Here is a 26950-nt window from a genome sequence, read left to right on the forward strand (position 1 = left end):
GCTGATTCTGGGAAAATTGCACAGGCGGGTGGGAGTTGGACACCACCAGGATCGGGACCCGCATGTGGTTCCAACGCTCGAGATTTTTCTGAGGAAAAGATTCTGCCCGGGGTCTCCTCCAAGCACTGAATCTTGCATCATCCTCCTTGCCTCATAGTGTCAAAAATCTTGCTTTATTTTCTGTATTTTTTTCTCCTCTGGAAGGACTGGAATAAAATTGTCTAATTTTCAACTCTCTGAACATCAAAACGTTAAAGGAATCAAATAATTATTATTCTCAAGATCAGAATAATTGCTTTTGCAGCTCACCGACATAACCTTTCAACCATTGATATATTTATTACATTAGGGGTCTGTTGAGGCTGGATCCTTAATGAACATTTGTTGTAAATTACTTTAGATGTTTATTTGGTATGTGCAGTAGTAAAAAGGCTGAAGACTTTTTGACAGCTTCATTTGGTACATGTTTATTACCCGGGGTTAACTGGGGTTTTTCCCGTATTACCATCCATGGAAACTCCATAATAATTCCCAAGTATCAATTAAAATGTAGTGTTAATCTTGTCCTGTTTTCCTGAATTCACTCCTAGGGTTGGATTTTACCAGCTCTCCGAGGCTGGGAGACAAAGGCACAGTAAACAGCGAGGGTCGGCAGAGGGTGGAGTCTCTATCATCTTCCTGCTGCTTGTGGCGTTTTACCAGCAGCAGGTCGGCCTTTCGCTGCATGAGGAGACTGCCTAAATGAAGCCTGGCAGCCGCCCTGCAGGCTTAGGGTGGGGCGATCCTACTATTCAGGCTTCAGGCACTCTGACCCCATGGAGGATAGCCCCTCCCTCCCCCTCCCGCCCCCACCGCCACAATGGCTATGGCAACACCGCCCTGCCCTCGCCAACCACCCAGTCATCGGGGCCTGCTTGCTGAGCCCCCAGACCCCACTTAACCTTGTTGGGAGGGCAGTGGGCTTTGATGGTGTTCTCCTCTCCCGAGTGCAGGTGGCAATGCCGAGCTGCCAGCCCTCCGATTGGCCAGCAGCTCTTGGGGGCGGTCTGATGTCCTTTTTAAAGGGACAGCAGCCCCAATGGCAACTAATTAGTTGCCTAACCCCCAAGAAATGCAGCCAGGGGGTGTCCCAGCAACAGCGGAGGAGGGGATCGGTTCCGGCTTTCTGATCCGTTATCGGTACCCCTGCCACAATGATAAAATTCAGCCCCCAGTTTTACTGTGAGGTACGATACAATACTGTTTATTTCTTATTTCCTGGCCTAAATGTGTTGGCATATGTGCTGAGATTAATAGCCATAGCAACTATAGCTAGAATCAGACCTCTGAATCCTTTAGCAATTGAAGCATCAATGTAGGTCAGTAGAAAATATTAGTCTGGGATATGCATATATTTGTACATTGGCAGAATTGGTGATTTTTAATTCCAAACCTCTAAATCTATGCTTAGCAGTCATCGAAATGTAATCAAATATCAGCTTAAGTACAGCTGAAAGCGCCGTTTGTGTGTAGACAAAAGTTAAACATTTCAATGATGAAAGCAAAATACAGCAGAAATCTGAAATCAAAGCAAAAAATGCTGGATAAACCGAACTGGTCTGGCAGCATCTGTGGAGAGAGAAATATAGTCAACGTTTCGAGTCTATGGCTCTTCAGAGCTGCAAAGCATTTTAACACCGCTTGCACATCATATGCAAAGCTTCTGCAAAAGGGCTAAATATGTGATATTACAGGTTCCTACCCTCTTCCTTGTCCCCAACACTCCTAAAACGAATGCACACTGCATCGGAGCCCGAAAAATGAGCCTCATAATTCCTGTGGAGATATTAGTGAATTTGTGTGCAACATGTACGTTGATCAATTTCTAGCATTGAGGTCTTACGTTTAAATCCTTGTGAGATTCTCTTAGCGCACCTGATCAATGTGAATTAAACATTTTTGAACAAGCTTCACGAACGGCTGAGTAGATACATGTCATACCTGGTGTGATACTGGGCCTGACAGAACAGGAAAGTTCGCATTTCATTTCTGTTAGAGTGGGGCTTTCCATTTAGCACAGGGCCCCTGGCCTGAAAGGGAAAGAAAAAGGATCAACTGGGATTCCACTCTTGACTCCTGGGTCAAGACCTACAAAAATGGGAGGCAATAACAAAGAAAAGTCGCAATGCTGATTACTGGTCTTAAAGGTTTGAGTGAAAAGGAATGATTAGAGAAACCCAAGGGGGTGGGAAATAATTGATGCTTGAAGTGCCAGTTTTTCCAGGCACAAAGCATGTGCAAAAATTAATTAGTTCAACATAAGGAATGTTCTCCTAGATGAAACAGTTGAGGTGGAAAGCCTGGTATAATGTCATAAGCAAATGGATGCTGCAACGTGAGAGGGATTTGTAGAGTGTTTCTGTTTAGCCGAGTTAAGGTGAGCCAAATGAGCTTCCTCATTTATGATTATCTTGTTAAATAAAGTAAAACTAGCCTTTATATGTAAAATGAGAGCTTTCCAATCATACATAGGTCAAAGTCAAATTGGGATTTAGCATCCCTGGCAGTAACTATTTGGACATCAAAAAGTGTATAGCATAAGGCTGGCACTTGCTGTCAGTTATTGCATGAATGGTTAGCTGTGGGACATCCAGCTGGCGTCTCGTGAGCCACATAAGGCTCCTCTGCAGCTATAGGATGACTCTTGGCTGCTTTAATTAGCTGCAAAGTCCAGATATTCCTCCCTGGTGTAAGAGGAACAGAACAAAAACAAAACCAGCAGTAGTACTCCAATCCTGAACTGGCTAAACAACATATTAAGAACTAATTATAATCTATTAACTGTTCACTGCTGGATGTGTTTGAAAAAAACTGATGTCTTCGCACCTACAGCACAACATGAAAAGAAGCTAGTTACAAAACTCACACTTACCATTCTGAAAAAAAGTCACTTTTCTTCACCCTATAATTATGGCATTTTTATGATGTTGATTTTATTTTGTGCTTCTTAATGAATCTACACCGCCCCCCCCCCCCCCCACCCCCACTACCACTCCGTCCCAGACCAGTATGTTTGTAGTGAACTAAGATATAAAAAAGGAGCTTAATTGCCATTTTTCTTTCACCTATGCACAGCCAAGCCCCGAATTTAATGGCAAGAGTTGTTCTGAAGACGTAGCAAAGTACAAGTTCCTTTAATTTAACATATAGGACTTCAAAAAAAAAATTGTTCAGCATTGAACTTGGTTTTTGGTAAAGAACTTGGCTTTAGGTTTTTATTCCCAGACTGTGAACTAGAATGCCCATTGTATTCCAATCTGCTGTCACACTTCAATTGTGTTTGTTTCTTCAAACTTTGTTTTGCCTCTGAATGTATTTGTGAAACTCAGTTATTTGGGGAAAGAATCTGGAATGTAAGACCAGACTTTGCTTTTTTGGGTCTTCACAACATTATTCTTGATCCTACAAAATTGACTTTGGAAACAACTTCAAACTAGATGAAGAGGGCATTCAGTAAAAAACATGTTTCCACCATGCTACGTTATTTCAACTCTTCCTCAAGGCTTTTCCCTGCCTGGTTGATGCTCTGTAACTACAAAGCTGAAAACAGAATTTTTTTATTAAGAGCTTCCATCTCTGAGTGGGCTTCAGGTCAATCTACATCCAACAACCTGCTCTGAAAACTTTGCTCACATTTTGACAGCTGTGACAAATTCCACCACAGCAGCTGAGACAATTCACAACTTTCTAAAACAATCAGCAGAATTCTAAATGAAATAACCTGCAACATTTTTTAAAAAAAAAGTCAATTTACCCTATCTCCCAATGTTAACGGATCCTTTTTTTTAAAAAAAATCCAGGATCTGGATTGGGATCTTCAGCAAAAACTAATGAGCTCTTCCTTGTGCCGTAACCTATCTTGTACCAATTTTTATTAAAATTCGTCCATTCGTTTTTGAGATATTGGCCCGTAACTTTCGCGCTCCTCAGCATTGGACTTGGGGGTACCCTCAAAGTGCACTGGGGAATTCATCTGGCAAGTTTCCAGGCAAAGGTTTTCATAGCAATTGCCTAGAAGTGTTAACTTCCTCAGACAATTGTGTTGTACTGGAAACCATCCGAAAATGCTAGTTCCGCCAAGGTTAAAGCAATAGTTACCCAGAAAAAGTTAGAAGAATTAAAACCTCTTCTAACTCCTGGGTCATTATTGCAAGGACCTAGACCAACCACATGGGACTCCCCGAATCCCCCTACCCAACCTCCAACAACCCTCCCTCAATACCCACCCCGCACACCCCTCAACCTTGGACCCCCCCAACTGCTGCCACGCCTCCAGACCCCCACACCCCATCCCTCCGGGCCCTCTCACCCTAACCCCTGACCATGGACCCCTGCCCGATCTCTCTACACCCCTGACCTCCAGAACACCACCACCACCAGCCTCCAGACACTCTTCACGTCCCCGGCCTTCGGACCCCCCAGCCCCCTCCCAACCTCAGGATCCCTCCATCCCCCTCCCTCCCTCACCTCTCTGACCTCCGAACCTCCCCCGACCTCCGGACCCACCAACCACAGATCACCACCCTCTGCACCTCGCTGCCCCCCACCCCACCTGATGCCTGGACTCCCGCCACCCAACTGACGTCCCGTCCCCTGCCACCCCACTGACCTCTGGACCCCTTGACCACAGACTCCCCACCCCAACCTCTGGACCTCCCCACCAGCCCCAGACATCCAGACCCCCAGACCCCATCCCCGTCCCCACAATCTTTGGACCTCCGCATCCACCTCCCGACCTCCGGATGCGTATACCGAACCCCCGGCCCCCCCCACCCACCCCCACTCCCCATGACCTCTGGAATCTGCCATCCCCCGACATTTGGTCCCCCACCCCTAAACTCCAGACCTCCCCCTGACCTATATAGCCCCTGGAGCTCCGGACACCCTGCCCCCCCCCACCTCCCGCTCCCCTACCCAGGCTCTGGGCTCCCACCTCTGGACTCCCACCGCGCCCCGAACCTCCAGATTCCACCCCCCCCCCCCAACTTCACATCCAGTTCCCCCACCCTCCCCGATGCCCAGACACCCCAGTCCCCACCAACCTCTGGAATCCCCCCCCCCCCCCGGACATCGGATCTCGGATCCCTATCTTGACCTCCAGAACCCCCCCTCCCAACCTCTGAGTACCCCAACCCTCCTTGACCTCCGGACACCCCAACCCACAAATCCTATCTGCATACCTTAGACACTTACCTACCCACTAGACTTTCCATGGTAGATGTGAAAAAAAATCTTCAGAAGATAAAAGCACAAGGAGTGTTGAACTGATGTGCCAGGGCGGGCCTGTCCCAGTAGAGGGAGGTCTGCTGTCAATTTAAAAGCTGACCTCACAACCATATTTGATTTGTTATGACCAGGTGAGGAGGAGCAAGCATGCTCACCTCTATTTAGTCTTCTCGATTGGTAACAACAAAGGTTTAAGTTTCTTTTTCATGAAAATAGGCCTTTTCTGAATCAGAATGTACTTAGCTATTTATACAGTGAGCAATAAGGAACCAATCAAACAAGATTGTCTTGAGTTAAAGAAAGAGCAGATTTATTAACCACTAAATCAGGGAAAAACTATTCAAAACGTGATGTCTCACACACTTGGGTACCAGAAATAAGGGAAGTTAGAGTGCAATAAAAAAAAGTTCAAAGAATATGCGTTTATGTGTCCCCTGATTTTCCTTGCGGGGTAGATTTTAAACGTTGCAACCGATTTAGGTTAGCTGGTTTCTTGGATGCGGTCAGATGTCGAAGATGTCGCAATTATTATGAGGTCTCAGCTCACTGGTAGGTTTCTGATGGTTGACTTCTCGAACCGGGTGACACACACTTTTTCCAAAAGAGAGAGAGATCTTGAACAATCAGGGCCAAGCTGCCTGGTTTAAATTTCAAACAATGTTTGACAGTTATCTGTCAGTCACCGTCACTGGCACATTCTCCATGGCAACACCTCTACCAATCGGAGCCCACTTGCCAACCAATCAACACTCTCTTCACATATAGTATAAATTGTTGTTTTCCGCTTATATTGGCATTTTTGCAAAGTGTCCTGGTGAGTGCAAGATGAAAAGCTTCAACTTGTCTCTTTTTTCAGCAATACTCAAGTTCTATACGACCAAACAACTAAATGTCTCTCTCTTCACACTCCCCTAGGGATGTCTTGTTTGCTTTTTCATCTTTACCTTGGCTTTGCATTTTTAAGTAGTTTGTTCTGTCTCACTTCAAATTGTAAAATTTCCAGCTAGTCAAAAGTTGGAAAGTCATATTTTCAAAAAAAAAGGAACACAGCCTGGTGACAGATTGAAATGGCTGTTTCGAAGCTGGCACATTTAAAATTAGAGATTTGAAAGAAAAACTCTCTTTGCATGATACAATAGTATCGGTCGTGAGAGTATTTGTGAATATTTCAATGCTCAGTATTTTAAGTTTGTGGCTGGATGTTGGTAAAAATTGCAATTACTGACTTCTGCGCTTTCAAAATTTTTCAATGTCTGGTTTAGCCCAGTGGAATCAATTTCCTTTCTTCTATTTTAACTGAGGTGCTTACTCATTTAAAATACACAGATTAGTGCCTCCATTGAAAAGCCATAGAGTAGAATTTCATCCTTGCATGTTGGGTGTTAATACAGTAAATTTGCCAGTAGTGATTTACAGCTTCTAATGCTGAGTATCTCCATGTGTGTGGCCAGCTATTACAGCTGCTGTACTGTTACATCAATTCAAGAAAGCTTTAGTGATTTGCCACACAGGATTAAATTTGAAAAGAGATTGAAGAGAGTTAAAACTTAGATGGTAAATAGGGATTTCAGTTGTAGGAACATGGGAATAGGAGTAGGCCATTCAGCCACTCAAGCCTGTTCCATTCCATCAATTAGATAATGGCTGAACTGTGGCACAAAGCCATTTAAATGCCTTTGATTCAAATCCTGTCATAGCTTAAAAAAAGCGTCGACCTCAGTCTTAAAATTTTCAATTGAACCCTGCATACACGGCGATAAAAGCAAAAAACTGCGGATGCTGGAAATCCGAAATAAAAACAAAAATACCTGGAAAAACTCAGTAGGTCTGACAGCATCTGCAGAGAGGAAGACAGTTAATGTTTCGAGTCCGTATGACTCTTCAACAGAACTAAGGAAAAATAGAAATGATGTGAAATATAAGCTGGTTTAAGGGGGGTGGGGGGGGGGTGCGATGTGTGTGGTGGTTGTGGGGGCGTGCAGTGTGGGACAGGTAGAGCTGGATAGAGGGCCAGTGATAGCTGGAGATAACCAAAAGATGTCATAGACAAAAGGACAAAAAGGTGTTGAAGCTGGTGATATTATCTAAGGAATGCACTTCCCTCAATTTAGTCTACTGCATTCCCTGCTCCCAATGCGGTTTCCTCTACATTGGATAGACCAAACGCAGACTGGGTGACCGCTTTGCGGAACACCTTTGGTCTGTCCGCAGGCATGACCCAGACCACCTTGTCGCTCACAAAAAAAGCGGATGCTGGAAATCCAAAACAAAAACAAAAATACCTGGAAACACTCAGCAGGTCTGACAGCATCTGCGGAGAGGAACACAGTTAACGTTCTGAGTCCGTATGACTCTTCAACAGAACTAAGGAGAATTAGAAAAGAGGTGAAATATAAGCTGGTTTAAGGAGGGGATGGGACAGGTAGAGCTGGATAGAGGGCCAGTGATAGGTGGAGATAACCAAAAGATGTCATAGACAAAAGGACAAAGAAGTGTTGAAGTTGGTGATATTATCTAAGGACTGCACTTCCCTCAACTTAGTCTACTGCATTTGCTGCACCTAATGCAGTTTCCTCTACATTGGAGAGACCAAACGCAGACTGGGTGACCGCTTTGCGGAACATCTTCAGTCTGTCTGCAAGCATTACCCAGACCTTCCTGTCGCTTGCCATTTCAACACACCACCCTGCTCTCATGCCCACATGTCCGTCCTTGGCTTGCTGCATTGTTCCAGTGAAGCTCAACGCAATCTGGAGGAACAGCACCTCATCTTCCGACTAGGCACTTTACAGTCTTCCAGACTGAATATCGAGTTCAATAATTTGATATCATGAACTCTCTCCTCCATCCCCACCTTTCCGATCCCCCTTTTTCCCAATAATTTATGTAGGTTTTCCTTTTTCCCCCTATTTCCATTATTTTTAAATGTATTTCCATCCATTGTTTTATCTCTGCCTTTTAGCCTTTTTCGATCCCTTCCCCCCACCCCACCCCCACTAGGGCTATCTGTACCTTTATTATCACATTCCTTAGATAATATCTCCAGCTTCAACACCTCTTTGTCCTTTTGACGATGACGTCTTTTGGTTCTCTCCACCTATCACTGGCCCTCTATCCAGCTCTACCTGTCCCACCCCTACTTAAACCAGCTTATATTTCACCACTTTTCTATTTTTCCTTTGTTATATTGAAGAGTCGTATGGACTCAAAACGTTAACTGTGTTCCTCTCTGCAGATGCTGTCAGACCTGCTGAGTTTTTCCAGGTATTTTTGTTTTTGTCCTGCATACACAACCTTTTGGGTGGAAGAACTCCATATTTGCACCAGCCTTTGTGAAGAAATTTTTGATTTCACTCTTGAAACGCCCAGCTCTAATTTTAAGATTGTGCTCCCTACTTCTGCAATACTCCACCACAGGAAATAATTTCTCTATAACTACCCAATCGAATCTGTTTATCCTTCTAAGTAATTGGGATTAATTAGGTCACCTCTCAGTCTTTTAAACTCATGGGAATACAACCCAAGCTTCCTGTTATTTGCCATTTAATTCACTGCCCAACCTCCCCCTCTCTTTCTCTCCTCTCTCACATTTCTGTCCTTGGCCTGCTGCAGTATTCCGGTAAAGCTCCGCACAGGTTCGAGGAGCAGCATCTCATCTTATAGCCTTCTGGACTCAGCATTGAATTTAATAATTTCAGACCATGAACTCCTTACCTCCAATTTGGCCAGGATTTTCCTCTCGGTGATTTGGGGGCGGTGCCCGCTCACCGAGGGGCAAATGACACGGGATGACGTTGGGAGGAATCCCCGACGTCATCCAGATCTATTTAAATTTTTAGGAAGGCGGGGGCACAGCGAAATCACCTGTCCACCCACCGACCTGTCAATGGCCAATTGAGGCCATTGACAGGCTATTTAAAGTAATTAAAGACCTGACCGTCTAACCTTAAGGCTGGCGGGCAGGCCAGGAGCCCCAGCGGGCTCCAGATTATTCATGAAACTTCGTCCACTGGCGGGATGAAGTTTCATGTCCGTATTTTTAAAAGTTAATAAAGTTTATGTGGTCTTTATTAACATGTCCCATCTCACATGACATTGTCACATGAGGGGGACATGTTAATAATGTTTTAATGTTTCTATTTTTAATGTTTTTGACACTGTCACTGACCTCCCTGAGACAGGACTTTGCCTCAGGGAGAAGTGCGCTCTTTCACAAGCATGCGTGAAAAAGCGCATTTTGACAGATGGGGAATCCCTCCCCCCCTCTGCACAGGAAACCCAGAGTGCTTCCTGTCGGGGATGCTGCTGGGCGGGCCACTTAAAATGGCGGCGGGCTCTGTTTCAGTGGCGGGGGTCGGCTGCCCGTCCACTACCAAGCCGGTGGGGCCCGCCCACCCCCCCCAAGGGCAAGATTCTGCCCTTTGATTCTGTTTTTTTTTTGCTATGTGCCACTCTTAATCTTGTTTTTCATGTTTTTGCTTTTGGACACAGCTGTGTTTATTATTCTGGCATTTACACTCACTCTGGACAAATGTTTTGTTTCTTTACCATTAGCCATTACCACTCCCTTTGCCTTTTGTTCCATGACATCTTTGTCATTTAATCTATCCTACCCCTGCCCTACCCCAGACCTTTTTTTGTTCTTCCCCCGCTCCCCCCTTTCAACAGCATATAATCTATCACGTTTCTACCCTCCTCCAGTTCTGAAGAAGAGTCATAGCTGAGTCAAAAAGATAACTCTGTTTCTCTCCCCACAGGTGCTGCCAGACCTGCTGAGTATTTCTAATACTTTCTGTTTTTACATCATTCCCTTATTTTTGAATTCCAATCCCTTGAGATAAAGGTCAACATTCCATTAGCCATTTTTTTTTTTTACTATTTATTCACTCATACACTAGCTTTTAGTGTTGATCTATCTAGACATCCAAATTCCTTCAATCTGCCCACAGTTTCTATTCTCTCGCTATTCAGAAAACATTCAAATTTAGCTTTTGGAAATCCAAAGTGGATACTTGAGATTTCCCCACAGTGAACTCAATCTGCTGCTTTTTTGCCCAATCACTTAATTTGCCTGTGCCTTTGTAAATTCCTGCTCCTACCTACGCAACTTACTGCTCTTCTTAACTTAGCACCATCTGTAAACTTGGATATACGACTCTCTAATCTTTTGTCCAAATCATTGATATGTATATCCAAGGAAATACATCCTATCGAAAAGATTAGCAGGTTGGCAGAGGGGGTGGGGTTGCTTTGTTAGTAAGAAATTAAATTAAATCGATAGCAAGAAATGACGTAGTGTCAGATGATGTAGAATCTATGTGAGTAGAGTTGAGGAACAGCAAAGATTTAAAAAAAACCATAATGGGAGTTATGTACAGGCCTCCGAACAGTAGTCAGGATGTAGGGCACAAGATACACCAGGAGATAGAAAAGGCGTGTAAGAAAGGCAAGGTTACAGTGATCATGGGGGATTTCAATATGCAGGTAGACTGGGAAAATCAGGTCGGTAGTGGATCCCAAGAAAAGGAATTTGTGGAATGTCTACAAGATGGCTTTTTGGAACAGCTTGTGGTGGAGCCCACTAGGGAACAGGCAATTCTAGATTTAGTGATGTGTAATAAGGCAGATTTGATAAGGGAGCTTAAGGTGAAGGAACCCGTAGGAGGAAGTGACCATAATATGATAGAATTTGAGAGGAAAAAGCTGGAATCAGATGTAATGGTATTATAGTTGAATAAAGGCAACTACAGAGGCATGAGGGAGAAGCTGGCCAGAATTGACTGGGAGATGAGCCTAGCAGTGAAGACAGTGGAACAGCAATGGCAGGAGTTTCTGGGAGGAATTTGGGAGACACAGCAAAAATTCATCCCTAGGAAGAAGAAGCATACCAAAGGGAGGACGAGGCAACCATGGTTGACAAGGGAAGTCAGGGACAGCTTAAAAGCTAAAGAGAAAGCATACAATGTGGCGAAGAGCAGTGGCAAACCAGGGGATTGGGAAGCCTACAAAGACCAACAGAGGACAACTAAAAAAGAAATAAGGAGGGAGAAGATTAAATATGAGGGTAAACTAGCCGGTAATATAAAAGAAGATTGCAAGAGATTTTTTTAGATATATAAAGGGTAGGAGAGAGGCAAAAATGGACATTGGGCCGCTGGAAAATGACGCTGGAGAAGTAGTAGTGAGGAACAAAGCAATGGAGGAGGAACTGAATAGGTACTTTGCATCAGTCTTCACGGTGGAAGACACGAGTAACCTCCCCAAAGTTCGAGAGAGTCGGGGGCAGAGGTGAGTATGGTGGCCATTACCAAGGAGAAGATGCTAGGGAAACTGAAAGGTCTGAAGGTGGATAAATCACCTGGACCAGATGGATTACACCCCAGAGTTCTGAAGGAGATAGCTAAAGAGATAGTGGAGGTATTAGTGGTGATCTTTCAGAAATCACTCGAGTCAGGGAGGGTCCCAGAGGACTGGAAAATCGCTAATGTAACCCCCCTGTTTAAGAAGGGAGTGAGGCAAAAGACGGGAAATTACAGGCCGATTAGCCTGACCTCAGTCGTTGGTAAGATTTTAGAGTTCATTATTAAGGATGAGATTTCAGAATACTTGGAAGTGCATGGTAAAATGCGGGGAGAAGGCAGGAGAGTGGGGTTGAGAAACTTATCAGCCATGATTGAATGGCGGAGCAGACTCGATGGGCTGAATGGCCTAATTTCTGTTCCTATGTCTTATGGTCTTATACATGTGTTGAAAAGCTGAGTACTCAGAACAGATCTTTGGGAACACCACTTGTGTGCAATCAGAATACATTTCCTTTATTCCTGCATTCTGTCTCCTACTTCCAAACCAATTATCAACCCTTTAGATTAGTTTCAATTCCATGTGCTCTCATTTTTGTTGATAATTGTTTATACTGAGCCTTATCCAATACTGTCTGGAAATCTATATGGACAAAATCATAAACACCCTGTCTATTTAGTTAATGACCACCTCAAAAACAAATCAACTAGACTAGTCAGACAGAATCTACCCTTCGTAAATCCATACTGACTCTCTTTAATCAGCTCATGTTGAAAAGCTAAATCGCTCCATCTTTGATGATAGATTCTCGTAACTTCCCCATAACTGATGCTAAATTGGCATATCTGTAGTTTTCTGGTTTCTCTCTCTCCTCCTCTTAGATAATGACACTTTATTTGTAATTTCTCAATCCCAGGGTACAACTCCCAATCTAGAGTGCTTTGAAATTATGCCAAATGCATCTACAATTTTTCAGCCTTTTACCTTTAGTACACTAGGACCAAAGCCCTCAAATCATGGAGATTTATTTGCCTTAAGTCATGTAATTTTCTTCAGTATCATTTTTTGAATAAATTATCTCCATTATGTTCCTCCCCTTGGCTTATGTTTTTAGGGTTCTTTATGCCGCTGGCATTTTGTCCTTTTCATCTCCTGTGAAAACTAATATAAAGTTCTCAGTTAACAAATTTTCCATTTCCTTACTGTCCATTATAGTCTCACCTGTGCCTGTCTTTGTACGGTGGTGTCTGTTTGCAATAGTCACCTTACATTGGCATGGAGTTTGCGGTCGGTAACAAAGGGATAGCTTGTGTAAGTTTTGGAGTGGAGATGTGCACTAATTCTGTGTCTGATCGCTGTGACAGGGCATCTGTGAGCGGGGCAAGCAATAATGTGGCTCTTTAATCAATCAATTAGTTGAAATGTTAATATTTAGATTCCCGACTTCTAACCACACCCTCCGCACCCCCCTCCCCCCCTCCAAAAAACCCCCATCTAATACCAGACCTATCAAAAGTGGGTCAAGGGATGGGCAGCCAACCTGCTCCCACAAGGCGGATTGGCAATTTAAATATTTTAATGACCCTGGCTGCCTCCTGATTTAACCTGCTCAGCAGATTTTAATGTCCATCCACTTTTCTCAGGCCTTGGGAAACACGTCAGCTCAAGGGAAGGCTAGTACAACCTTGGGAGAAGCCAAGTGCCCTTGCAGCACTGTTTGTGGGCCAGGAGGGGCAAGAACACTTCCCTCTGGCTCCTCCAATTTCCTCCGCACTCTGTTAGACTCCGCTCTGATGTTCTGATTGCCATACAAAGAGTCTTGAGATCAGACCCTTCCAACCCAGGTTATGGCTCAGAGCTATCCGCTTCTGTGGCCACCTCCAGAATGCTCTCTGTCCTTCTCGAAACAAAGCCTATCACTGAGGTTGACTTCTAGGCAGGAGCTTGTCAACAACAGATGACACTTGCTGTGGAGTTAAAACGTGGGTTTCCGGTTGGAAATTCCGCTCCCCTGCTTCTGTCAGCCCCCCTTGATATCCAAGCCACTAAGGCCAAGCCAAGGAGTATAAATTAGGTTTAAATTCTGCACAGAAACGGAAAGTAAATTGTGAAAGGCGGCTGGGATTAAAACAGTGAGATAGAAGAAACAGGAAAAGAAAAAGATGTTACTTTAATGTTTATTCCTTGAAAATTTCCAACACTTCTGAAGGAATGAGCATTTTTGATTTTATTTATTTAAATTAAATTTTCAGGGCCAGAGACACTTCTCGGCCGTAATTATCACTTACTACGCTGTTAAAAATTCACTCACTCCTGAATGCATCAGCTTAACTTTTTCTGCTGTCTTTAGTGGGGAACAAGTAGGCAAGTACAGCTAATTGATGCCATTGTGGTCATTCAGTGCTGCATCTATTAGCTAGGACTGTAACAGCTGTATCTCTGATGGCAACTTTTAGATCTGCATTTAATTGTGCATTTATAGATGCCAGAAGCTGCTGTTTGGGTTATACTGTTATAATGGGTGTTGAGCATGATTAGCTCCACCATGATTATGCACGTAACATCCAGCCCATTATGGCTGTGCATTAAGGAAAATTCCATCATTGTAGCCTTCAATGGTGTATAATTGTATGATTCTGTTTGAAAAAATTGGTCATACACCCTTTCCCCATAAATATTATCATAAATATTTCATAAAATGCATGTATTTTTCTTGTGTATTATAATCTGTGTCTTTAAACAATATTATACTAATTTATATTGCAAATGTGCTTTTCAACAATCTCATTATGGTATAACTAGTTCTCTTACAGTAAATTGCACACATTAAACTCATAAGTATTCACAATCTGAGCAAGGCAATATCCAAACTCTCAGCCAGTTATTCTTTAGTTTAAATTTTTCCCCAATTTACAAATTTCATTAGGCAGCTTGCCACTAAATCAGTTTTTATTTGTTGATGCCTGTTTGTTATGCTATGATCACAATAGTTGCTTTTAGGCAGTCTACTGATGACAAGTCTGCATTACTAGAACTGAATCACTTGAGACAGATAAGAGAAATCTCATTTAGAGAGCAAATCCAAGCCTCTTGCCTGTTCAGTACTCCTTTATACAATTATTTCAACATTTTTCCAGTTGCAATAGATGAATAATGATTCAAGCATATAAATGAGACAGTGCTCTGCTCACTGAGCTTCAGAGTATTCAATAACCTAATTCTGTGGCAACTGAGATTGTTACTGATACAGTGGAAAAACCTTTATTTTGTACATCTCAATAGTATATATGAATGACTGCATGTGAGGCTACAACACTATCCAGAGAGATGTGAACGTGATTGAAACTCTGGTATAATAAATTACAAGCAAAGGCTAAGGGCATTATTGAACACTAGAAGTAATTTAGTAGCCCTCTGAGATATTCATGGAATTGAGTAAACTTTAGTTAAAATACTGTTAATTAGCTGGAGATATACAGCAGCTGTTTCTATCTTGAAATAACATTTATCTGTAACTTTCTGGATATACTTATTGGAGTGTTGGCTCAAGTTATTTGAGTTACATAACCATTAATTTCATGTTTTCAGTGAGCCACATTTAATTTGTTTCTTAGGATGTTTCATTCGGTTTTATGACATATTATTTCCTGCAATACAATTTTTGAATTATGGTGGGAAAATGTGAAAGAATCAGGGTGGTTATGTTTGCATTATTACAACTGAAATCTGATTTATTTATCTGTTTAAGACCATAAGATGTAGGAACAGAAGTAGGCCATTCAGCCCATCGAGTCTGCTCCATCATTCAGCGAGATCACGGCTAATCTGATAATGCTCCACTCCACTTTTCAGCCTTTTCCCCAGAACCCTTGATTCCCTCATTGATTAAAAATCTGTCTATCTCAGCTTTGAATATACTTAACCACCCAGCCTTTCCAACCCTCTGCGGTAAAGAATTCCACAGATTGACTACCCTCTGAGAGAAGAAATTCCTCCTAATCTCTTTTTTAAATGGCGACCCCTTACTCTGAGGTTATGCCCCCTGGTCCTAGAATCTCCCACAAGGGGAAATAACCTTTCATCATCTACCCTGTCAAACCCCTAAGAAGCTTTTTTTGTTTCAATAAGGTCCCCTCTCATTCCTCTAAACTCCAATGAAAACAGACTCAACCTCTCCTCATAAGAAAATCCCTCCATACCCCGGGTCAATCTAATGATCCTTCCCTGGACTGCCTCCAATGCCAGTATATCTTTCCTTAGATAAGGAGACCAAAATCACTCTCAGTATTCTAGGTGTGGTCTAACTTGTATAGTTTTAGCAAGACTTCACTATTTTTATACTCCATTCCCTTTGAAATAAAGGCCAATATTCCATTTGTCTCTCCTATTACCTGCTGAACTAAAAAAACTATCTTTTCATCCTCTTTTTGGCTCATTTTTGAGCAAGAACACTAATAGATCGGAATGTATTCTGGTCTCACAGAAAAGCAGAAGCTAACTAAGTCCAAAGCTCAATCTTTAGCAACAGTTTTCCTGTCAATTCATTTGTCTTAATGTAGCATAATGGTTCAAGGAAAATTGCAACGATACAGGAAATATGTAACAGCATCCAATTAAACATATGCATAACCATTCTGTAATAGGCAGATAACAAAATTTAATTACTCTCACGAGAATGTTGTTTATGGTCCAGCAAATCATTTCTTAATGGTGCTAAGAAGTTATTTTACTTAATAAAAAGATGTTTATAAATGAAGTAAGAAAGAGAGATCCTGTAATGTGGTAATCTATGTCGTGCTATACTTTTAATATTTATATTTTATTTATGAACAGTGAGTGCCACAATTCCACTGATAGAATAAAAGTTAGAGTCTGGGATGAAGATGACGATATTAAATCTCGGGTTAAGCAGCATTTCAAGAAAGAATCAGACGATTTCCTTGGGCAAACAATAATTGAAGTACGAACGTTGAGCGGTGAGATGGATGTCTGGTACAACTTAGGTATGTGATTATTTATTGTTGACTACTCGTAAGGCACTGCAATAACGTTTTTGGCTTCTATTATTATGTTTGAATACAGGATCATAGGACATTTGGCCCTTTGAGCTTGTTGCATTATCTTAATAAATCGTGGCATACCTCAACTTCATTTACATGCTTTTGTTTATTCATTTTCCCTTTTTACCCGTCCCTAACAAAAACCCATTGATGTCAGTCTTGAAAATTTGAGTTGACCACAGCCTTTTGGGTGAGTGTTCCAGATTCCTGCCGTTCTTTATATAGAAAGAATTCTTCCTGATTTTATTCATAAATGGCTTGGCCCGCATTTTAAGATTAACATTTCTTCAGCTGAAATTGTGGTTAGCCATTTTCTGTCTCCCTCAATTTTGTTTTCTTTCTCTCTTATCCCTAAATTAGTTTATTTGTAACTACACTCTGTGTCCTCAACAGTAATTAAAAGCAATATATTCACATTGACATTTTAAAGTATCAAGTTAGCACAAAGTTAGATTATAGTTTTTTTCTATTGTACTTCATGTATATTTAAGAACTAGATGTAGATGCATTTAGTTTAACATACTCTTGATCAGCCTGATGAAACTCTAATGGACTGTAAATTTGATTTATCAACAGTCATGATTTCACCATGCACCCTATTAGGTATTCAGTTTCATTTTAGTTGTACTTAAATTATACTTTAACCCTTTCAATTGAAATAGAAAATATTCCTCACCATATAAATCCAAAGTATCCACCATTATCTGCTGCATTGAGTTTATTGGTTTTATATAGGTATTATTGCAAGGGTAGCCCTTTCTGAAAGTTGGAGGTGACACAGATTGGTAACTATCTCCCTGAATATCCTTAAACTTTGGATACACAGCATTTCTTCTAGGGATAGGTAGTTGCTTTTCCAGTGTTTATATTGTTGAAATGGCTTGCTTTTTTCTTTTTTGCTTTAAATCAGATCACATTGTACATGCACAACCAACATCTGCATCACCTATGCATCTGGTATTTAAAATTCTATTCTGCAATTTTTCAAACATTCCTTTGCTGCCTATCTCCTGCATTTATTCCTTCTCTTTAGCAATTTCAATTGAACATGAGGTGCCGATCTTGGCTTCGCCCATACATGGTCCTACATCCTCTTAAGCACACAATACTTTATACTCAACTCTTATGATTTATATCTGGCCTTACACAATGGCACATTATGCATCAAGTAGTACAGTTTCCTCTTACAAAACAAGAGGAATGCACTCTTTATATACAAATATCTAACTTAGATAGGGGTTAGTCAAAAGCTGTAATCTAATTGTGGTTTAGATGAGTTTATAAACTGTGTTATTCCCTTGGTTAAGAATGTCTTCTCAACTCTTCTATCAGATTACAACCCAGCAATTCACTTCCAGATATCCATGTTATGTTTCAATTTTCAATTCATGTTAGTCATACGATCAGAAGTTTAATACATCTATATAAATGCTTTAGCATTTTTGCGACTATAGGCTGTAACTTAATTTCTCTCCTATTCACCCTCAGCAAATTTTTCATTTCCCCACAATATAAACTTATTGTAACATATTATGGTGGCAATCTCCAGCTTTGTGCACATCTGCAGAAGTAAAATGAATATAAAACTTACAAGTCTTCTTGAATTGCCCATCAGGGTGCAGAGTAGACCAAATTGGAACAATTTACAAACCTTTGATTTTAATTTGCTAAGTATCTGGAATATAATTAATTACTGCATCAGATGTAAATTAAGGCAAGATTGCAGTTGAACTTATTGATTTTTTTTGCCATATATCAGTGATTTCAAACATTTGTGTCCCCGTTTTACATAAAAGTGTTTTGAGGAACCGGATGAATATGATGTACCTTATCCAGTGTAACAGATCTATGTAAGATCTGAAGTAAAATTTCCAAAGTTACAAAAACAAGTAACAAAAGAATTAGCTTTTGGCTTGAATTGTTTAAAAACAAATTACAATATAATTATGAATGAGAAATTCAGCATGTCTCAGCTCATTTATCCAGACGGACCTGAAATTCCCACCAGTGCACCTAACCAATTCACTCTTAAATAATTCAAAGATTTTTTTCGTGTGGGGAAGAACTTCTTGATGTCATATATTTGCCTATGATGACTACAGACATCTTTGTGAGAGAGAACCAAACGCAATTTTCCAATTCATGTACTAACCTGCTAGCTGCAGAGCACTGCACTACACTACAGCAGCTATGAATTGTTGACAGGCATATTTGACAGCAGTCAATCGAAATTGTAGGTGCTTCCAATTTTGCTTTGGTGAGTATAACAAATACCTGAAAACTTGTAACTGGCCGATCATGGCATATCTATACTAATGCTTATTCATCCTAAATTAACAAGGAAATGGCATAAAGATGAATATTTCACTCATCCAATAGTGACGATTTTCAAATGACTGATTTCCAGATGAAGGCAGAGTGACCTGGTTAGACAGCTGATCTAACTATGTATCTCCACCCAGATTCCTGCTAACACCCATAATTGGCCTGATTCTCTCTGGTATCTCTCGCATTCAACAATTAGCTTAAAGAGGAGCAATCAGGAACTCATACCATGGAGAGGATCGGCATTTATGGGGAACAACTTACGAGTACTAATTTTTAAAGGTGTCACTGAAATAAATAAAAGTATTTACACACTGGAAGGAATAAGCCTGTATCTGACTTATCAGCTGCAAGTTTACTCAGTTCAGCATGTAGATGCCAAAGGGAAAAAATTTGATCACAGCTGTCAGCAGGATTTGGCTCAGGTTGAGACTTAACAGTCGGAGTTGCCTTTTGGACAGGGTTGCCAGTAGGAGTTGAGTTAATAAGGGAATGTGCTTTAACCCATCATCCCAGTTAAATTGGTCGTTGATGTTTTCTTTCCACAATAAGTATGAGCTGTGCAGATACACCAAATCTTGATCTATTTATCTATGTTTACATGGCTGGTTTCTACTTTTTATTAAAATTTAGAATTTGGTGTTTGCTTCTATTCTCCTCTGAACAAAACTATATGATTTTACTGTCACTGGCTTTGAACAGGAGCATCATAACCTTAACAGAGCATTTTATGACTTGTTTCATTAATTGCATTTCAACCCTTTTACAGTATGTGTAAAATATAAAGCAGCCCTTATCACATCTTTGGCATTGACTTGCATTTAACTTTTATGATGGAAATTTCAGAGGAAATTGTCACTCCGTGTGCTCTCTATATTTAAACCAGATTGGTGCAATCCAATATTGTTTTTATTCATGTGTTGCTGCTGCTTGCCATCTTGAATACAGTAGGGCATAGTGGTAATGTCACTGGACTAGTAATCAAGAGGCCCAAGCTAATCTGGGGATGCGTGTTCAAATCCCACCATGGCAGCTGGTGGAATTTAAATTCAATCAATAAATCGGCAATTGAAAGCTAGTCTCAGTAGTGGCACCCGTGACAACTGTATCGATTGTTGTAAAAACCCATCTGGTTCACTACTGTCCTTTAGGGAAGTAAAGCTGCCATTCTTACCTGGTCTGGCCTACATGTAACTCCAATGTGGTTGACCCTTAACTGTTCTCTGAAATGGCCTAATAAGCCACTCAATGGAGGGGCAGTTAGGGGTGGGCAAAAAACACTGGCCTTACCACAACATCCCCATCCCATGAAAGAATTAAGAACACCATTAGCAGTTGCCTCTTTAGGTGCAAGAATGATATGCATTTGCTCGTTGAAATGCAAAGTAATTGTTGCCCACATACAGGGGGAATTTCATTGTCTTTAAATACATGTTGTATGACCGGGTGAGGATGGGTACAATATTGATCGTAACAGGGTGTTTTGAAAATTGTAAGGATGACTCTGCCAATTTATCTCCTTGACCATTTACATGCTGATTGCAAAGAATTCAGTATGACAGGCTTTCTTGAGATTAAACACAAAAAGGTTAGTTTCTATTATGCTAAAACTCCACCCAGGTAAAAAAAAAACCTTATTTCCATAAAGGTGAAAACTCACACGTGCTCGTGCAGGCACACAATTGTGCTATGCAGTAGAAGAGAGCTTTTGACCAAATTATGATTCAATGATAAAAGGCAAGAAAAATAGACAGGTCACTGCCTATGAGTCTTCACTTGTCCGTGGCTGAGGCTGTTTTTAAAATGGTGGTCCTTGTTTTTTTTCTGTCTGTTGTCCCCAGTATGATGTAAGCAGGTAGAGTTCACTTTAGTTGAAGGACAGAGAGAGAGAGGTATGCAGCCTTATTACTGCCTTCAACTGTTTCTTCTCTGGACTGCTTCAAAAGCAACCAGGGTGTTGTCAAAAAAGACATTTCAAAAGGTGTGATTCTGATCACATGACCTTTTTCTCTGCATGATGATTTTGAGTGTTTCGCAGAAGGTAATTAATTAGCTCATGCCTGGAAAAACCTTGGCTATTGTTATGGTTTAAGTGATTAATTTTTTTTTAATAAGTGGCCAAGCCATCAGTTCTGAATGGCCCATTCTTCCCTGTGATGAGTTAGGAAGAGCATATCACACCTTCAACATAGCCATCATCTCTCTCGCCTCTCTGTCTCTGCCTGATGGCACGGAGTGTAGCTTTGTTGTAATGCAAATAGTGAGAGCCAGTTACAAGTTTCAGTCGATCTTTGAGATATTTCTTTACATCAGGTGTGGGATTCCATGGATGGTTTGCCCACAAGCTGCCTCCATCACATTTGCCACCACATGGTCTAACCTTGCAAAGCAAGGACGCACAAGCATGTGGAACGCCAAGGGCAGCAGATGGATGGGTGCTCCGCCACCTGGAAGCTCCCCTCCCAGTCAGACAGCAGCCTGACTTTGACATGTTTTGCGGTTCCAGCACTGCGCCAAGGTGTAGATCCTTGTGGTAGCCCCTAAAACAGTACTCTGGGTGTCAGTCAACCACATGCTGCAGGTGCAGAATCCATCTCAGCACTACCCTCTCAGGGTGAACTAGGCATGGACAATATCTGCTGTCCCACTCGGTGAGGGACACATGCCGTGAATGATTCAATGCTGTAACTGCACTCAGATGGGGCAGGTGGATGGGAAAGCCTACCGGCTGTGTTAAGTGACCTCTGCCAACATGGTACTCACCCTTCCCACGCGCAAGAGGTCATTGAAACTCTTGTGACACTGGGCTCATGTGCGTCGCACCACATCATGGGAGCTGGCTATGCCTGCCACCTCCTCCCAGGCACATTTGGTCAGGTGGGGGTCCTTCTCCCATCCCTAGGAACGAGGACCACCCACCGTGCTGCTACCTCTTCCAGGCGAGCAGCTAGGCACTCGTCAGAAAAGTGAGGGGCACAGTGCGCCATTGCCCTACCCTGCTGCTTGATCTGCTCACCAGCAGCACGCTGGGGAGCCCTTCTGTTTACCATGATGAACAGCCTTTGCAAGGCTGCCTGCGCGCTATTTGCACAGGCTGCTGGTTCACCATTGGACCCGACGGTCATTGCACTCCCTCCCCCACCGCCCACCCACTCCCGCTATCCTCTGGAACTGCGTTTCACGCTGGGCGGGCTTTAATTTTTGAGAGTTTGAAGACACGTACTTAAGCCAATTAGTTCACCAGTGCAAAACTATGGATAGAGCTGGGGCAAATGAGGTGTAGCTTTGAATGAAAGAGAAGTTTTGTAACTACTTTCGGTGCAAAATCTGAAGGGGAAACAATTTAGAATGGCGATATCAGCCCGTGGCTCAGAAACTAATGTGTGGAGGTAAGAAAAAATAGTTAGAAGTAAAAGTTAGCCGGCCTACATCTCGCTGAATATTGGGCCAAAATGTGCTCCAACAGGGCGCCAAATGGCCTCTGTTGTTGGTTAAATCTACTCCTGCACTCTTCAGTTCAGAAAAAAGCTTGCCCAGAAAGTTGCTGAAAATGCGAGCTGCTGGCGGTGCAGCGAGGGAAGCTGGGCATCTGGGATCTGTGTAAACGGGACAAGCAACTGTGCATCTCTACAGGCAATGAGACTGAAGGATTGGGAAATGATCACGGGAGGGACTGAGAAGGAAGGTGGATTAATAGGAGCGAATTCAAAGTCACATCAGGTACAGGAAGAAAAAGCCGCCTTTGTGCATTAATTGCTGTTTAACTGGGTTGCAGGAAGTTAGGGCTGGCACTTAATTGTGCAAGGATCTTTTAACAATGAGATTTATGTTCCTGCAATGCCACTTGATCTCTACAGCCCAGAAAGGGAACAGTTGAAACTGTGGAGTCTTGTTCCTACAGGCAGTAAATTGTTAAATCTGGAAGTTTACATTTTTACATTTTCTTTCCTACTTTTAATTTTGAAGTTTTTTAAATCTCTCAATTCAATCTTTCATTCCCTTTATTTTTCTGCATTTGATCATCAGATTCACCCTATTTTATTTTTCAATTATTAAAATTATACTTTTGAGTATATGCAAATGAAAATCCTAAAATAATTTTTTGCTTGAAACATCAAATTACAACATGAGTAACAATTATTAACTATGAAGGAAAAATGGAGATGGACAATCTTTAGGGACTTCACTAATGTATCATGTTCATGCTATTTATAAATCATTAACATCTAAATGAGCACTAAGATATTTTCATGCATTGTAGAATATCTCTGAATTATGCACTGTATTTCTTTGCAGAGAAGAGAACCGACAAATCGGCTGTTTCTGGTGCAATTAGAATGAAAATAAGTGTTGAAATTAAAGGAGAAGAGAAAGTAGCCCCGTATCATGTGCAGTACACGTGTTTACATGAGGTGAGGGACAGAGCGCCATTATGTAATGTTTCATAATTTTTCAAATATACACTAATTTTGTGCAGTGCAGATGTGCTGCACTTGGTTCCAACCGAGGAATTAAACAGAACGATTTTCTATTTTGAATGAAGTATACCAACGGTATCCACTTTATTTCTGTAAGAACGCGTTGTTCAAAACTTTTTCATCCAGGATCATTATTTTCTGCTTGATGGATTTGGTAGCTCATTATTGGCCTTGTACTTTAATCTATTTATTACATGGCATTTTAATGTTCACAGTGGAACTTTTGGTTACATATTGGGGAGGTAGAAATTCATCTCAGGTGGCGGAGCAACACGGACATTATCAGATCAGCTCTCTGTTATACGTAGCAATTGATGTTTGGTTCTATTGCAGTCAGTGAAATTAAATATCAGGTCCTGTGTATAACGGGTGGCTGCCCGAGACATATTTCTACCCCCGTGTCTGTCATTCATGTAGATTATGATCTGCTTTTTTTAAAATAAAATACAAGTAGGAAAATTGTAATGTGCATCAAAATAAAAATAGAGATAAAAACAAAAAACTGCGGATGCTGGAAATCCAAAACAAAAACAGAATTACCTGGAAAAACTCAGCAGGTCTGGCAGCATCGGCGGAGAAGAAAAGAGTTGACGTTTCGAGTCCTCAAAACGTCAACTCTTTTCTTCTCCGCCGATGCTGCCAGACCTGCTGAGTTTTTCCAGGTAATTCTGTTTTTGTTTTAAAATAAAAATAGAACTTGGACAGAATGAATAGAATAATACTGTGGACCTCTGGTGTTGAATGTCATCTTCAAGAAGGTCAGAAATATAATGCACAGATTTAACGTAACTCTTATTTTCTTCAGAATCTATTCACTTATCTGACTGAAACAAAATATAACGGTATCGTGAAAATCCCACAAGTGAAAGGAGATGAAGCATGGAAAGTGTACTTTGAAGATTTTGGTCAGGAAATTGTAGATGAATTTGCAATGCGCTATGGAGTTGAATCAATTTACCAGGCCATGACGTAAGTAACTCATTTGTAATTTTTTTCCCCCCGTTATCCTGGATCTAGATAGTTTCAATTTTGATTCTTAAGATATCAGAAGCCATGAATTCATAACCTACCATGCAGTTTGAGAATTTGAATTTGGTTTTAAAAACCTGGACATAAAATGCTGGTATCAATAAAGGTGTCCATGAAGCTATCAATTGTCATGCAAACCCAAATACTTCACTAATTGTAGTAGAAGGGTCTGGTACGTAAGGGTTAATGTAAGACTGAATACAGTACCACCCACACAGTGATGTAACAAGACACCTGACACAGAGCTAGCGTCAGTTTGGAAATGGACACAGTTGGGTTAAGACCTAGCATGGGATTAGCTTGTTACTTGTATCTTCTACTGTAAATATGTGCATAGTTATGAGTTGTTAATAAAGACTTGTTGTTAACACACTCCAGACTGGGAGCCTAGTCCATGGTGTCTGAAGCAGGAATCTTCACCAATAACCTTTAGGAAATTACCCCTGTCATCCTTACACCGGTCCAGTCCCCCAGTAACATGGTTAACTCTCAAGTGCCTTCTGAAGGGGCCTAAGAGCCACTCAGCAGCATCAAAACACCGCTACAAAGAATTGCAGTAGCTCGAGAAGAATACCAAGCATCACCTATTGGGAATAACTAGGCATGGGCAATAAATGTTGACCTTGTCAGTGACCTTGCCCAAGAATTAATTTTGTTTTTAAAAATTAGAATGTAATCATTGTGCATTATTTTCATTGTTCAGCACAAATGAATAGATTCCTTGAAATAATTTGTACATGCAAAGCTGCACTCAAGAGAATTCAAATTTGATATGATTCCTTGTAAGCTGTGCAAACTCTGAACCGTTTGCTTTAAAATGCTGTCTGTATTGACATCCTTAAGAAGTCATTGCTGGTCGGTCGTAGTGGAAAGAATTTGTTTGCTGCAGTCAAGTATACCAGTTGTTTGCCGTCGCCGCGTCAATCAGATTCATTTCAATTATTTTTAGATCACAATTAAAAAAGAGACTTAAAAAAAACCTGGAACAAAAGTGTACTTTCTAATTAAATTTAATGATTATTAGACATGTGTGTCATATATATATATATATATATGTCCCTTTAGGAAAAGTCATAATTAATTAGGATATAAAGCTACAGGCCTAATTATTCATCTTTGTTTCAGCATTTCTTTGTATTAGGGAAGTTAAATTGCAGAATTTTGTTGACTTTGCATTTTCTTGTCCATTTTTAATGTTTTCTGCCTTTAAGTGGTTGTATTTTTTCTTCCTTTCTAACATTTGTACAGCACAGAATCACATGATGCTATATATTGAACTAGATTAACTAAAGAAGTAATTTAAAGGTAAATCCAAGCTGAATTCTTGTGACCTGCACCAGTCCCGGTCAGTCCCTCTCTACTAATGCCTTTGCTGGTGTCCCATGCCCACTCTTCCCTATGTCCAAGGCCCACTCCCAATGCTGAATGTTTGGTTCCCTTTCGTGAGGCTGAACTCTTGCCAGGGAGGCGGCAAATATGAGTTGAGTTTGTTTTCGGGTCACTAAACCACCTCCAGGGGGATCTCCTCATTAAAGTTAAGGTTTTCATGTGGGTGAACCCTTAATTGACACGGAGATGGGTTTGCTGTCCAATTAAGGGCTGTGGGTGAACTCTTGAAGCTGGAGGGCCAACCAGAGCCCTTCTAGCTTCAGAGAGCATCCACTGCAACACAAGATTAGAGACTGGGAGGGCATCTCAACAGGAAGATGCCCTGTCAGCCACATTTTGAAAATTGTAATGAAAAATCAGCCAGACCATGAATGTTGGGGGTCCCCACTCCAAGGTGGCCTATCGCTGTACTCCACCTAGACAGGCAGGGGAGGAGCTGTAGGCCTGCTCGGAGTTGGGACACCCCAGCCTACCACTGGATACCTGCTTCCAGGCAGTTGATCAACCCCTATGTGATCTGGCATTGTACTGTTTTGGTTTGCTACACAGGTTAGAGTAAAACATGGGAGCACTCCAGCATGGTTAGACTCTTAATTTTAAATGTCCACCCTCAAACACACTTTCAGGCTGTAGCAGTTAAAGAAGTATCTAAGGTTACAGCTAAATCTTAAACAAAAACAGAATTGTTTTGGATTTCCAGCATCCGCAGTTTTTTGTTTTTACAGCTAAATCTTACTGTTTGAGGGAGTGCTGTTTTATTTAGTTTTAAACTGAGGTGATTTGTGGGAAAGTAGGGGCTGATGATTTTCCTGAATGTCTCTGTCTCTGGTGCACAAATTATTTAGAGAAACAAAAGAGGGAGACTATTTAAAAAAATAGGCTGAGGATAAAAGCAATAATCATCATAAAGATAGGGAGAGGGAGGCAGGAGCAAATTTGCTGGAAATTTGCGTGTAGTTTTTCTTTAAGGCCTCTCATAAGGAGGGTTGGAAATACACCCTGGAGGTTTCATCTCATGATCTGCCTGCCTGCCCAGCTTTTTTTGCCAATCTCCAATATTTTTATATATAATAAAGAAATGTTCAAAGAAATTGAAAAGAAATC

The 26950-nt window shown here is 41.4% G+C and overlaps 1 protein-coding gene across 5 annotated transcripts in view; it reads left to right on the forward strand.

Annotated features, from left to right (window-relative positions):
- Positions 1-26950, forward strand: part of LOC121269822 (protein unc-13 homolog C-like) — a 599906-nt gene that overhangs the window by 344405 nt on the left and 228551 nt on the right. For all 5 annotated transcript variants that reach the window (XM_041174809.1, XM_041174810.1, XM_041174811.1 and 2 more), the window contains 3 exons: positions 16399-16568; positions 23247-23362; positions 24234-24397. In XM_041174809.1, coding sequence (XP_041030743.1) covers positions 16399-16568; positions 23247-23362; positions 24234-24397 — 450 coding nt within the window. The remainder of the gene's footprint in view (positions 1-16398; positions 16569-23246; positions 23363-24233; positions 24398-26950) is intronic.

Source organism: Carcharodon carcharias, chromosome 26 (assembly GCF_017639515.1).
Source record: "Carcharodon carcharias isolate sCarCar2 chromosome 26, sCarCar2.pri, whole genome shotgun sequence".
In the NCBI taxonomy this organism is placed as follows: domain Eukaryota; kingdom Metazoa; phylum Chordata; class Chondrichthyes; order Lamniformes; family Lamnidae; genus Carcharodon; species Carcharodon carcharias.